The sequence below is a fragment of the Leptodactylus fuscus genome, chromosome 2 (genome assembly GCF_031893055.1).
Source record: "Leptodactylus fuscus isolate aLepFus1 chromosome 2, aLepFus1.hap2, whole genome shotgun sequence".
In the NCBI taxonomy this organism is placed as follows: domain Eukaryota; kingdom Metazoa; phylum Chordata; class Amphibia; order Anura; family Leptodactylidae; genus Leptodactylus; species Leptodactylus fuscus.
In genome coordinates, this window is record NC_134266.1 from 165,453,548 (window position 1) to 165,468,158 (window position 14,611).

Consider the following 14,611-nt stretch of genomic DNA (forward strand, 5'->3'; position numbering starts at 1 on the left):
GCAACTACAAGGTATCAGTATCAAAATCCTAAGGATAGGTCATCAATATGAAAAATCCTTCAAAAACCCCTTTAAGGTGGTCTGTGGATGGATCTGTTCATCTATAAAGTTTTGCTATTGATTTCTATACAGTTTATTCTCAATCTACATTATATTCCTCTACCTATATTTTTTTTTATAGTCTTGTTATATTGTAACTGTCATCTAACTTCATAGTATATATTGTCCTTTACTGTCAGGTATCAGTACGTCATGCAAAGACTCTAGAATTAAGAATTGGAGGATCGGTTGTGCCACCAGAAGTAGATATTTCTGTTGTAAGTAGAAAATTCACCTCAATTTATTGTGACATGTATTGGTTATTAACTAAAATCCCGTCAAACATATTGTACCAAAACAAGCATTTAAAATAAATAAGTCACATGGAGAAGCACATTTCACATTGACTGCTCTGGACAAATAAATGCATTTCTACATAATTTGGTGTTCAAAGGAATTTAGCTGAATTGTGTCTGTTCCTCATGGATAACCCTAAGAATGCTTCAGTAAAGTATTGTGCATTCTGAAAAGACCTTTAGCAGAACAGCATTATTAACATCTAAATAACATGTCAGTTTACACGGGTAATGATGACAATAACATTCTAAGGCCTAAGTCAAGTGTATAGAATGCCCAGATAGTGAAAGAGATGTGTGTAAGGTGAACTTGGAATGGCTGAATTGTGCATTAGAACAAATTATTATTATTAGATAGATAGATAGAGGCTTGAAAAAGGTTCTGATAAGAACCAAAACGTTGCTCTGCTTAGAATAAACCCACACGTTTTCTAATTGTTGGAGTGCTGCCATTTTTTCCACTTCTTATGTAAAGTTGAAGATATGCCATCTTCTAGTTTGGCTCTGCACCTAGTTTGCGTGCTGTGCTGTTTCAGCATTTTTTTCTACTAGATAGATCAATAGATAGATAGATAGATAGATAGATAGATAGATAGATAGATAGATAGGAGATAGATCTAATGACACATTCCTCATTGATAGACATTTTTGTAGTCCATTTGAATATTTATTGCTTTAATTCCTCAAAAATAAAATGTTTCTCTGTAGTTACAGACCACAAACTCTATGAAGTCTGATATTGTCATGTGTTATTTTACTCCCTTTACATCTTAATAACCTCTAGATAGTAAAAGGTGGTAGGCGTGGGGCATATATAATAGCATTATAGATGACTGCAAGATTCGATTTTGTCCAGCACTTATGTTTAGTAATATTATACTCCTACAAGCCACACTCTTTCTCCTTGGTGAAATTAAATATAATGTATGACCTTAAAAGAGAACCTGTCAGTGGGAAACTGCAGTCTAATCTGCAGACAGCATGTTATATAGCAGTAGAGAAGAGTAGGGGAGGGTACCCTTCTTCACCGTTCTGCATCATCGCTGGGGTGGTAAGCAATGCCCCCCTTTCACAGTACAGCACTATATGCGCTACTGTGAGGAAGGGCGTTCCTGACTGACTGTCAGAAACACCCTTCTGATGGTGAAGAGCTATAGTATCGGCACCGATAGCTCTTCACCCGGGGCACAGAACGGTAAAGTCGATTTCAGCGCACTGTCAGCTTTCTAGTGGTATATTAAACCGCATGTGCCCCAAATGGTGAAAGGCCATTTCATATGGAAAACTCTTAAATGTGAAATGCATATTTTATTCTTTGATAGGGTATATTCACATGCTGCACATTTGATGCTGAAATTTCTAACAGTGTCCATTTTTATTAATGGAATTTGCAGAAACAACCCCACTGCTGTAACTTATTATCATTGATTTATGATACATTTTTGCCTTTCAGAAATCATTCCTTTTTCCTGGTGTCTATGTAAACTCTACCCAAGCTATACCATTCCTGCTTCAGAATAAAGGGGTGGCTCGTGCAAGAGTTGAATTTGATCTTTCAAAATATGAAGATTTTTCTTTAATATTTAAAGAAGATGCAGGTACAATAATATTTAAAAAAGGAAATTATATCAGGATAATGGGATCATGGATCTTGAGACATTATGAAAAGACTTTTTACATTTGGTCATAGCTTTTGCCTGTTCAGCTTATTGTGGTAGGGTGTTCTATAGTTTGGTTACTACTTATTGGTGGATGAAACAGAATTTTTGATGAAAGGCCATCATTGCATTCAGTCAGTAGTAAGCTTAGAAATCTATTTCTGTTTTGGTTACATTACTTACTTGTTGCCTTTTACTCTTCTAGTGGTTGAAGTTGATCCACTATATCCTTATTTATATACTTTGGATTTAGAAGAGAAGGAAACTCTTGAATGTGCGCTTCATTTCAGTCCTAAGGAGGTAAGATTTGTAATTTATTCATGGTTAAACAAATGACTGTCGCTAATGAGTAATTTGAGGCAATATAGTATACATCTTGTGTTCGTAACTTCCTGGGCATCTACCTGTAAAATAGTCAATATTCTGGTGAATCCTTACTCACATGTTGACCCATAAGGTAACATTATTGGAAGACTCAGCTTCTTATAAAAACATGGAAATTTATTAAAGAGGACCTTTCATCAGATTGGGCACAGGCAGTTCTATATACTGCTGGAAAGCTGACAGTGCGCTAAATTCAGCACACTGTCGGCTTTCCTGATCTGTACCCCGGGTAAAGCACTATCGGTCCCGGTACCGGTCAGTTTCTGACAGTTAGCCAGGGACGACCTTCTGCACAGCAGCGCCTATCGCGCTGTACTGTGGAGCGTGGAGGAACGCTCCCCTCCCTCTCCTGATAATACTCGTCTATGGACGAGCTGTGTGAGCAGAGGGAGGGGGCGTTCCTCACTGTGCAGCGCGATAGGCGCTGCTGGGCAGAAGGGCGTCCCTGGCTAACTGTCAGAAACGCCCTTCTGACTGTAAAGCGCTACGGTACCGGGACCGATAGCGCTTTACCCGGGGCACAGATCGGGAAAGCCGACAGTGCGCTGAATTCAGCGCACTGTCAGCTTTCCAGCAGTATATAGAACTGCCTGTGCCCAATCTGATGAAAGGTCCTCTTTAAAGTCTTCATGGAAAAATAGATACAGGAAAAACTTACAGACGAAACACAAATATCAGTAAATGTCTTATTAGCTTGTATCATGGAAGAAGCACATAGTTATGTTTCTTCAATCTGAATATCTTGTAGTTCCAGCTTGGTTCATGATTTCTCATCTGTTTTTGACCCCCATGGGATGGTCACAGCATCTCTCTCATGGTGCCAGAGAAAAACAAAAAAGACTCCAACATGTATGTGTGTCACTCATTTAAGTTCATGAGAGGGTGTGTTCCTCAGCATCTTCAAACTGTTTACAACTGTATTTGGACAACACTAAAATAGTGTACCCTGACCACACCCATGTACTGTAAGAAGAGTGTTGTCAGCAGAATAGACTTACCCCTTATATGCCATGAATATTGTAGGTAAGGACTAACAAAACTCCTTAAGGAGAGCGCCTTTTAGGTGTATGGAGACTTACAAGCCATTTTCGCTCCTTTGGGGGATTCTGGGGAATATGCAAATCTGCTTTCCAGGATGTAATTAAGAAAACAATGTCTCTGCTCACTGCCTCTAGGACAGCCCTCTTAAACATCAGGCATGACTTTTTAGATTATTGCCAAACAAGTATTACTAAGTCTCCATACACCTGTAAAGGTACTCTCCTTAAGGAGTTTTCTTAGTCCTTGACCCCGGTCTATAGTCTCTCACCCTGCCAAACTAATATCCTTACGCTGTGCTGATGCGATCCAACAGATTGAAACAGTGCTGTCCACAGCTGGGAATCTGTTCCTTTTGGAATAGAAATACTAGTTTGGCAATAATCCCGCATCATGGTATTAGGCTATCTAAAAATTCATGCCTGATGTTTAAGAGGGCTGTCCTAGAGGCAGTGAGCAGAGACATTGTTTTCCTAATTACATCCTGGAAAACAGATATGAATATTGTAATCTAATAATATTTAACACTACACAAGTATGGTATGTATGTGGTAATAATATTTATATACTCAAAGTGTCCTGAACAAAATAATGTTGCCTGAATTCCACTACCCCACTTAAACGTGATGATTATCTAATTTTGTTGTATATTTAGACAGAATAATTTTACGCGGCAGTCAGCTGTGCCAAATTGATCACAGTGATACATTCTGAGCGATTGAGTTGACTCATCTTGCTAAAAGTTACAACCTTTTTTTTTTATTTTTTTTTTTTTATACCACTTCAAGGCTGCCTTAATTTATTTCACTTCAATACATCTGTCACTTTTTTGACTCTTTCCCCATTTCTAGAAAAATTTTAAAGAATGTCTAGCAAGTTGCCAAGAATGTACAAACTGGATAAGCCAGAACTTTGGTGCAATAGGAATAATAAATCTGCCCCTTAAGGCTACATTCACATTTGCCTTAGGAGACTCAGTTGCAATGTCCATCTGAAATCGTTGGCCTTAAAAGTCCTTTATGCACAGTTTCAGGCAATGGGGTCCTCCGGGATCCATATGTAACCAGTATTTTAAAGTTCTGCCTGTTGTTTTGGTCCTCCAATGGACTAGAACATCAGACAAGCAACGTTACTGTGAACCTAGCATAAACTGGATGCACACTTCAGATCAATGTTGGCTTAACCAGACAATTTAGGTGGAACGGTCTAATACCAGGGTCAGCAACCTTTTTAGTATTATGTGTCGATTGTAAATAGACAAAGATTAAATAGTCAGTGTGCCAGGCAATATGAAGATGTGAAAGAAACCTTATATTAAAGTTATATAACACACACCATAACAGCAACCATTTAACTGGTTGATTAAATGGACATTTCAGTGTGAGCTGTACCTTTGGCTTTGTTTGCAAAGATGATCCTTTACTGTTGGACATGATGTTTGGCTGATCACAGGACTAAGAGTGGTCTGCAGTAAGACAGCATTGTGGAGGTAAAGAATGCCCTTCCCACAACCTGCTGTTTTTGCTAAATAAACCCATACACACCTGTCAAACCTTGTTGAAATGAACGAACACCAACTTTCGTGTGTTCAGTAATCAAAGAGAGTCCTAAAGTACCATGTGCCAGGGGTTGCTGGCCTAATATGTGTTAGGGCCTCCTGGCTCTGTCTCAGTGGCAAATGTTGGAGTAAATAAAAATCAGGCAATTGGATTACAATATGCCTGGTCCTTTTGCTCCTTGGAAGAAAAACTGCCGTCAGAAGTGTCTGGCATTGGCTTCCTCCCCTATTCCAATTCAGAATGCATGCACACTTGGAGGTAAGAAAAGATAGCTATAAGTCAAAGAATCGTTTAGCTGATTTTTTAATCTAGGTAGCTATACTAGTGTAATATGCTGCACTTTAAGCAGTTTCTGCAGTATGATGATATCTAACAGGTAGGCAAGTTGTGAAAATCCATTATCTTCCTGGATACAAGAGAATTTAGATTGAATATCAATTGGGGACACAAAGTTCTGCAGTAGAGTCCAATTTGCCCCATGATATCACATGATATGAGATTTTACACTATGATCCAAGTTTGGCTTTGTGTGTATCATTGCTCATTAGCATAAACTGTGGTATAAAGTATTAGTTAATTATATTTAATCTACTATCTGTGGTCAATAGGGTTTGCTAAAGAAATGAATGAAGTGTCATAATGTCTCATTTCTTTTTTATCTCTTTTTATTCAGTTTAGCCAAAAGTCACCTTTCTGTTTGCAGCCATAGGTTCATGAGCATGTTGCTGCATTTCTGATCACTTCACATCCACAAGCGATTACGGGCTTGCTTCAGAATGTGTCACTAATTAGTTTACATATAATGCAAATTAGGTTAGAGAAAGTACGGAGCCAAAGCCTACAGCGGTACATTGTGCCAATTATTGATTCTGACTCCTGACTCTATATTTTAGTAATTATCTACACACAAGACAGCATAATAATTTTAGATGAAGCAGATCAAAGAAGACAATGGGGGGAAGTTTGTAAAAGTTTGTGTGAATAAAACCAGTTGTGTGGCCTATAGAAGCCAATCAGGTCACAGGCTAAAAAATAAATGCTGCAACCTCATTGGCCACAACTTCTCATGTTTGCAATTTCTTTAAGTTTTTGTAAATGCAGTTTTTATGCCTTTTTTATGTCCATGGTATCTAAAGTATGGACTTTAGATACTCTCTATGGCTAGAAAGTATCTTCTTGTGTACGTGTTGTGGAAAGGGTCTTTGGGATAAAACTTTCCTACACTGCATGTTTATGACTGAATGTCATGGACAGGCTGTGTTCTCCACAGACTGGTACATTTGAGTGATTTAAATTTTGGGGCCTGGGTGTGTCCCCCAAAATGGACTTGTAAAAATCACAGTCGTGAGCATGGAACCATAGAAACAAACCTCATGAGATTCTCCTCAGACCCTATATTGTAATAAACAGAGGCCCAGGGTAGGTGAGTGAATATAACTAGAGATGAGCGAACAGTGTTCTATCGAACTCATGTTCGATCGGATATTAGGCTGTTCGGCATGTTCGAATCGAATCGAACACCGCGTGGTAAAGTGCGCCATTACTCGATTCCCCTCCCACCTTCCCTGGCGCCTTTTTTGCTCCAATAACAGCACAGGGTAGGTGGGACAGGAACTACGACACCGGTGACGTTGAAAAAAGTAGGCAAAACCCATTGGCTGCCGAAAACATGTGACCTCTAATTTAAAAGAACAGCGCCGCCCAGCTTCGCGTCATTCTGAGCTTGCAATTCACCGAGGACGGAGGTTTCCGTCCAGTTAGCTAGGGGTTAGATTCTGGGTAGGCAGGGACAGGCTAGGATAGGAAGGAGAAGACAACCAACAGCTCTTATAAGAGCTAAATTCCAGGGAGAAGCTTGTCAGTGTAACGTGGCACTGACGGGCTCAATCGCCGCAACCCAGCTTTCCCAGGATCCTGAATGGAATACACTGTCAGTGTATTCCCGTATACCCGATATATACCCCCGATACCCGTTCCAACGGTGTGCCCCCCCACCTTCACCCCAGAAATACCCTGCAAGTCCCCTAGCAATAGGATTGGGGCTATATACACCCACTATTTTTGCTACTGCCATATAGTGCCATTGTCTCACTGGGAATTCAAAGAATATATTGGGCTTACATATAACTTCAATTCCAGGGAGAAGCTTGTCAGTGTAACGTGGCACTGACGGGCTCAATCGCCGCAACCCAGCTTTCCCAGGATCCTGAATGGAACACACTGACAGTGTATTCCCGTATACCCCATATATACACCCCAAATCCCCGTTCCAACGGTGTGCCCCCCCACCTTCACCTCAGAAATACCCTGCAAGTCCCCTAGCAATAGAATTGGGGCTATATACACCCACAATTTTTGCTACTGGTATATAGTGCCATTGTCTGACTGGGAATTCAAAGAATATATTGGGGTGACGTGCACCCACAATTTTTGCTACTGCTATACAGTGCCATTGTCTCACTGGGAATTCAAAGAATATATGGGGGTTATGTGCACCCACAATTTTTAATACTGGTATACAGTGCCATTGTCTGACTGGGAATTCAAAGAATATATGGGGGTTACGTGCACCCACAATTTTTAATACTGCTATACAGTGCCATTGTCTGACTGGGAATTCAAAGAATATATGGGGGTTATGTGCACCCACAATTTTTAATACTGCTATACAGTTCCTTTGTCTCACTGGGAATTCAAAGAATATATGGGGGTTATGTGCACCCACAATTTTTAATACTGGTATACAGTGCCATTGTCTGACTGGGAATTCAAAGAATATATGGGGGTTATGTGCACCCACAATTTTTACTACTGGTATACAGTGCCATTGTCTGACTGGGAATTCAAAGAATATATGGGGGTTATGTGCACCCACAATTTTTAATACTGGTATATAGTGCCATTGTCTGACTGGGAATTCAAAGAATATATGGGGGTTACGTGCACCCACAATTTTTACTACTGGTATACAGTGCCATTGTCTCACTGGGAATTCAAAGAATATATGGGGGTTATGTGCACCCACAATTTTTACTACTGGTATACAGTGCCATTGTCTGACTGGGAATTCAAAGAATATATGGGGGTTATGTGCACCCACAATTTTTAATACTGGTATATAGTGCCATTGTCTGACTGGGAATTCAAAGAATATATGGGGGTTACGTGCACCCACAATTTTTACTACTGGTATACAGTGCCATTGTCTGACTGGGAATTCAAAGAATATATGGGGGTTACGTGCACCCACAATTTTTAATACTGCTATACAGTTCCATTGTCTCACTGGGAATTCAAAGAATATATGGGGGTTATGTGCACCCACAATTTTTAATACTGGTATACAGTGCCATTGTCTGACTGGGAATTCAAAGAATATATGGGGGTTACGTGCACCCACAATTTTTAATACTGCTATACAGTTCCATTGTCTCACTGGGAATTCAAAGAATATATGGGGGTTATGTGCACCCACAATTTTTAATACTGGTATATAGTGCCATTGTCTGACTGGGAATTCAAAGAATATATGGGGGTTACGTGCACCCACAATTTTTGCTACTGCTATACAGTTCCATTGTCTCACTGGGAATTCAAAGAATATATGGGGGTTATGTGCACCCACAATTTTTAATACTGGTATACAGTGCCATTGTCTGACTGGGAATTCAAAGAATATATGGGGGTTACGTGCACCCACAATTTTTAATACTGCTATACAGTTCCTTTGTCTCACTGGGAATTCAAAGAATATATGGGGGTTATGTGCACCCACAATTTTTAATACTGGTATACAGTGCCATGGTCTGACTGGGAATTCAAAGAATATATGGGGGTTATGTGCACCCACAATTTTTAATACTGGTATACAGTGCCATTGTCTGACTGGGAATTCAAAGAATATATGGGGGTTATGTGCACCCACAATTTTTACTACTGGTATACAGTGCCATTGTCTGACTGGGAATTCAAAGAATATATTGGGGTGACGTGCACCCACAATTTTTAATACTGGTATACAGTGCCATTGTCTGACTGGGAATTCAAAGAATATATGGGGGTTACGTGCACCCACAATTTTTAATACTGCTATACAGTTCCTTTGTCTCACTGGGAATTCAAAGAATATATGGGGGTTATGTGCACCCACAATTTTTAATACTGGTATACAGTGCCATTGTCTGACTGGGAATTCAAAGAATATATTGGGGTTATGTGCACCCACAATTTTTAATACTGGTATACAGTGCCATTGTCTGACTGGGAATTCAAAGAATATATGGGGGTTACGTGCACCCACAATTTTTAATACTGCTATACAGTTCCTTTGTCTCACTGGGAATTCAAAGAATATATGGGGGTTATGTGCACCCACAATTTTTAATACTGGTATACAGTGCCATTGTCTGACTGGGAATTCAAAGAATATATGGGGGTTATGTGCACCCACAATTTTTAATACTGGTATACAGTGCCATTGTCTGACTGGGAATTCAAAGAATATATGGGGGTTATGTGCACCCACAATTTTTAATACTGGTATACAGTGCCATTGTCTGACTGGGAATTCAAAGAATATATTGGGGTTATGTGCACCCACAATTTTTACTACTGGTATATAGTGCCATTGTCTGACTGGGAATTCAAAGAATATATGGGGGTTATGTGCACCCACAATTTTTAATACTGGTATACAGTGCCATTGTCTGACTGGGAATTCAAAGAATATATGGGGGTTATGTGCACCCACAATTTTTAATACTGGTATACAGTGCCATTGTCTGACTGGGAATTCAAAGAATATATGGGGGTTACGTGCACCCACAATTTTTAATACTGCTATACAGTTCCTTTGTCTCACTGGGAATTCAAAGAATATATGGGGGTTATGTGCACCCACAATTTTTACTACTGGTATACAGTGCCATTGTCTGACTGGGAATTCAAAGAATATATTGGGGTTATGTGCACCCACAATTTTTACTACTGGTATATAGTGCCATTGTCTGACTGGGAATTCAAAGAATATATGGGGGTTATGTGCACCCACAATTTTTACTACTGGTATACAGTGCCATTGTCTGACTGGGAATTCAAAGAATATATGGGGGTTACGTGCACCCACAATTTTTAATACTGCTATACAGTTCCTTTGTCTCACTGGGAATTCAAAGAATATATGGGGGTTACGTGCACCCACAATTTTTAATACTGGTATACAGTGCCATTGTCTGACTGGGAATTCAAAGAATATATGGGGGTTATGTGCACCCACAATTTTTAATACTGGTATACAGTGCCATTGTCTGACTGGGAATTCAAAGAATATATGGGGGTTATGTGCACCCACAATTTTTAATACTGGTATACAGTGCCATTGTCTGACTGGGAATTCAAAGAATATATTGGGGTTATGTGCACCCACAATTTTTACTACTGGTATATAGTGCCATTGTCTGACTGGGAATTCAAAGAATATATGGGGGTTATGTGCACCCACAATTTTTACTACTGGTATACAGTGCCATTGTCTGACTGGGAATTCAAAGAATATATTGGGGTTATGTGCACCCACAATTTTTACTACTGGTATATAGTGCCATTGTCTGACTGGGAATTCAAAGAATATATGGGGGTTATGTGCACCCACAATTTTTAATACTGGTATACAGTGCCATTGTCTGACTGGGAATTCAAAGAATATATTGGGGTTATGTGCACCCACAATTTTTAATACTGGTATATAGTGCCATTGTCTGACTGGGAATTCAAAGAATATATGGGGGTTACGTGCACCCACAATTTTTGCTACTGCTATACAGTTCCATTGTCTCACTGGGAATTCAAAGAATATATGGGGGTTATGTGCACCCACAATTTTTAATACTGGTATACAGTGCCATTGTCTGACTGGGAATTCAAAGAATATATGGGGGTTACGTGCACCCACAATTTTTAATACTGCTATACAGTTCCTTTGTCTCACTGGGAATTCAAAGAATATATGGGGGTTATGTGCACCCACAATTTTTAATACTGGTATACAGTGCCATTGTCTGACTGGGAATTCAAAGAATATATGGGGGTTATGTGCACCCACAATTTTTAATACTGGTATACAGTGCCATTGTCTGACTGGGAATTCAAAGAATATATTGGGGTTATGTGCACCCACAATTTTTACTACTGGTATATAGTGCCATTGTCTGACTGGGAATTCAAAGAATATATGGGGGTTATGTGCACCCACAATTTTTAATACTGGTATACAGTGCCATTGTCTGACTGGGAATTCAAAGAATATATTGGGGTTATGTGCACCCACAATTTTTACTACTGGTATATAGTGCCATTGTCTGACTGGGAATTCAAAGAATATATGGGGGTTATGTGCACCCACAATTTTTAATACTGGTATACAGTGCCATTGTCTGACTGGGAATTCAAAGAATATATTGGGGTTATGTGCACCCACAATTTTTACTACTGGTATATAGTGCCATTGTCTGACTGGGAATTCAAAGAATATATGGGGGTTATGTGCACCCACAATTTTTAATACTGCTATACAGTTCCTTTGTCTCACTGGGAATTCAAAGAATATATGGGGGTTATGTGCACCCACAATTTTTACTACTGGTATACAGTGCCATTGTCTGACTGGGAATTCAAAGAATATATTGGGGTTATGTGCACCCACAATTTTTACTACTGGTATACAGTGCCATTGTCTGACTGGGAATTCAAAGAATATATGGGGGTTACGTGCACCCACAATTTTTAATACTGCTATACAGTTCCTTTGTCTCACTGGGAATTCAAAGAATATATGGGGGTTATGTGCACCCACAATTTTTACTACTGGTATACAGTGCCATTGTCTGACTGGGAATTCAAAGAATATATTGGGGTTATGTGCACCCACAATTTTTACTACTGGTATACAGTGCCATTGTCTGACTGGGAATTCAAAGAATATATGGGGGTTACGTGCACCCACAATATTTAATACTGCTATACAGTTCCTTTGTCTCACTGGGAATTCAAAGAATATATGGGGGTTATGTGCACCCACAATTTTTAATACTGGTATACAGTGCCATTGTCTGACTGGGAATTCAAAGAATATATGGGGGTTATGTGCACCCACAATTTTTAATACTGGTATACAGTGCCATTGTCTGACTGGGAATTCAAAGAATATATGGGGGTTATGTGCACCCACAATTTTTAATACTGGTATACAGTGCCATTGTCTGACTGGGAATTCAAAGAATATATTGGGGTTATGTGCACCCACAATTTTTACTACTGGTATATAGTGCCATTGTCTGACTGGGAATTCAAAGAATATATGGGGGTTATGTGCACCCACAATTTTTAATACTGGTATACAGTGCCATTGTCTGACTGGGAATTCAAAGAATATATTGGGGTTATGTGCACCCACAATTTTTACTACTGGTATATAGTGCCATTGTCTGACTGGGAATTCAAAGAATATATGGGGGTTATGTGCACCCACAATTTTTAATACTGGTATACAGTGCCATTGTCTGACTGGGAATTCAAAGAATATATTGGGGTTATGTGCACCCACAATTTTTACTACTGGTATATAGTGCCATTGTCTGACTGGGAATTCAAAGAATATATGGGGGTTATGTGCACCCACAATTTTTAATACTGCTATACAGTTCCTTTGTCTCACTGGGAATTCAAAGAATATATGGGGGTTATGTGCACCCACAATTTTTACTACTGGTATACAGTGCCATTGTCTGACTGGGAATTCAAAGAATATATTGGGGTTATGTGCACCCACAATTTTTACTACTGGTATACAGTGCCATTGTCTGACTGGGAATTCAAAGAATATATGGGGGTTACGTGCACCCACAATTTTTAATACTGCTATACAGTTCCTTTGTCTCACTGGGAATTCAAAGAATATATGGGGGTTATGTGCACCCACAATTTTTACTACTGGTATACAGTGCCATTGTCTGACTGGGAATTCAAAGAATATATTGGGGTTATGTGCACCCACAATTTTTACTACTGGTATACAGTGCCATTGTCTGACTGGGAATTCAAAGAATATATGGGGGTTACGTGCACCCACAATTTTTAATGCTGCTATACAGTTCCTTTGTCTCACTGGGAATTCAAAGAATATATGGGGGTTATGTGCACCCACAATTTTTAATACTGGTATACAGTGCCATTGTCTGACTGGGAATTCAAAGAATATATTGGGGTTATGTGCACCCACAATTTTTAATACTGCTATACAGTTCCTTTGTCTCACTGGGAATTCAAAGAATATATGGGGGTTATGTGCACCCACAATTTTTAATACTGGTATACAGTGCCATTGTCTGACTGGGAATTCAAAGAATATATGGGGGTTATGTGCACCCACAATTTTTAATACTGGTATACAGTGCCATTGTCTCACTGGGAATTCCACAAATAATTTGGGGATTCATTCACCCTACATCTCAGGCTCTTGCCATATTCACCCAGGTTGTCAGTGCTGCACCAGCTCGTTCCCAGACAGCTCGGCCCGAAAAACACGTTACCTATATAGAGGATTTGGACAATGAAGACAACATGTTCTAAATCTAATGTCTGCACCTTCTCCAGAATTAAAATAAAGGCAGCGTTTAACTTTCAAATAGCACTGCACAAAGGAAGAGCTTATCAGCTTGTCTCATGACATGCTACTGAAAAGTTTCATTTGTGTATCTTAATGTAAATATAGTTGTATAAGCTTTTTGGGTTTTAGGCACTGCCAAGTTATTTATTACCACCCGCTCCCTTATAATGATGATGACGCCAAAGTCACTGTGGGTGTTCAGAGCTCACAGCTTTGGGTGACATTTGTCTTGCTCTCTGTCGGTACCAGCTGTCTTTTTGGATACCGTAAAGTTATGTTGACTTTATTAACAGCTATAGAAGCTTTAGCCAGGTTGTGACGGTGTGTAACCCTAACAACACTAAGTGGGATACACATTAATAGTCAGTCTATGTACGCTAAACGTATCACTGAAGTAATTTTTTTTCCCTCTCCCCTAATATAAGAAAGGAACAGACATTAGACCTAGACCGGGGTTCGAGGCTTGGAAAAATCCAGTATTATTTGTTCTTCATGATGTGAAATATGTGTTGAAAAGCAACCCAAGATGAAGTCAGCCATGTGTGCCAGTGTGTTACTTGGCATGCCTTTGCTGGCCCCAACTGTAAGGGTCACTCTCCATTTCCTCCATTTTCCACTCCCCTTCACACCATTTGTGGTGAAGCAATGGGATGCACTGAAGTGCACCCTCTAGCCTCGTGTGGGATAGGGACATCAGATGCCACTCCAACCCCCTCGTCTTCCTCCGCCAGCCAACGGTGCGAAGATGAGAGGAGTGTGCTCTGAATGTTTTCTGCCTAGCAGAGGCTAGTTCTCACTTACGAAAATGGCCCCACTTTGACCTGTATATCAGGCACAATGGTGTAGGTTTCAAAGAAACATGGCACCAACAAGTTGGAAAACGTGGGCCATGCGTGGACCGTGTTTGAGTCTGGC

At 39.7% G+C, this 14,611-nt stretch overlaps 1 protein-coding gene across 1 annotated transcript in view; it reads left to right on the forward strand.

Moving 5' to 3' along the window:
- CFAP47 (cilia and flagella associated protein 47) overlaps positions 1–14,611 on the forward strand; it is a 478,593-nt gene that overhangs the window by 75,405 nt on the left and 388,577 nt on the right. Inside the window, exons 20-22 of the mRNA XM_075265004.1 lie at positions 240–317; positions 1,849–1,993; positions 2,259–2,353. Of these exons, the coding sequence (XP_075121105.1) occupies positions 240–317; positions 1,849–1,993; positions 2,259–2,353 (318 nt within the window). The remainder of the gene's footprint in view (positions 1–239; positions 318–1,848; positions 1,994–2,258; positions 2,354–14,611) is intronic.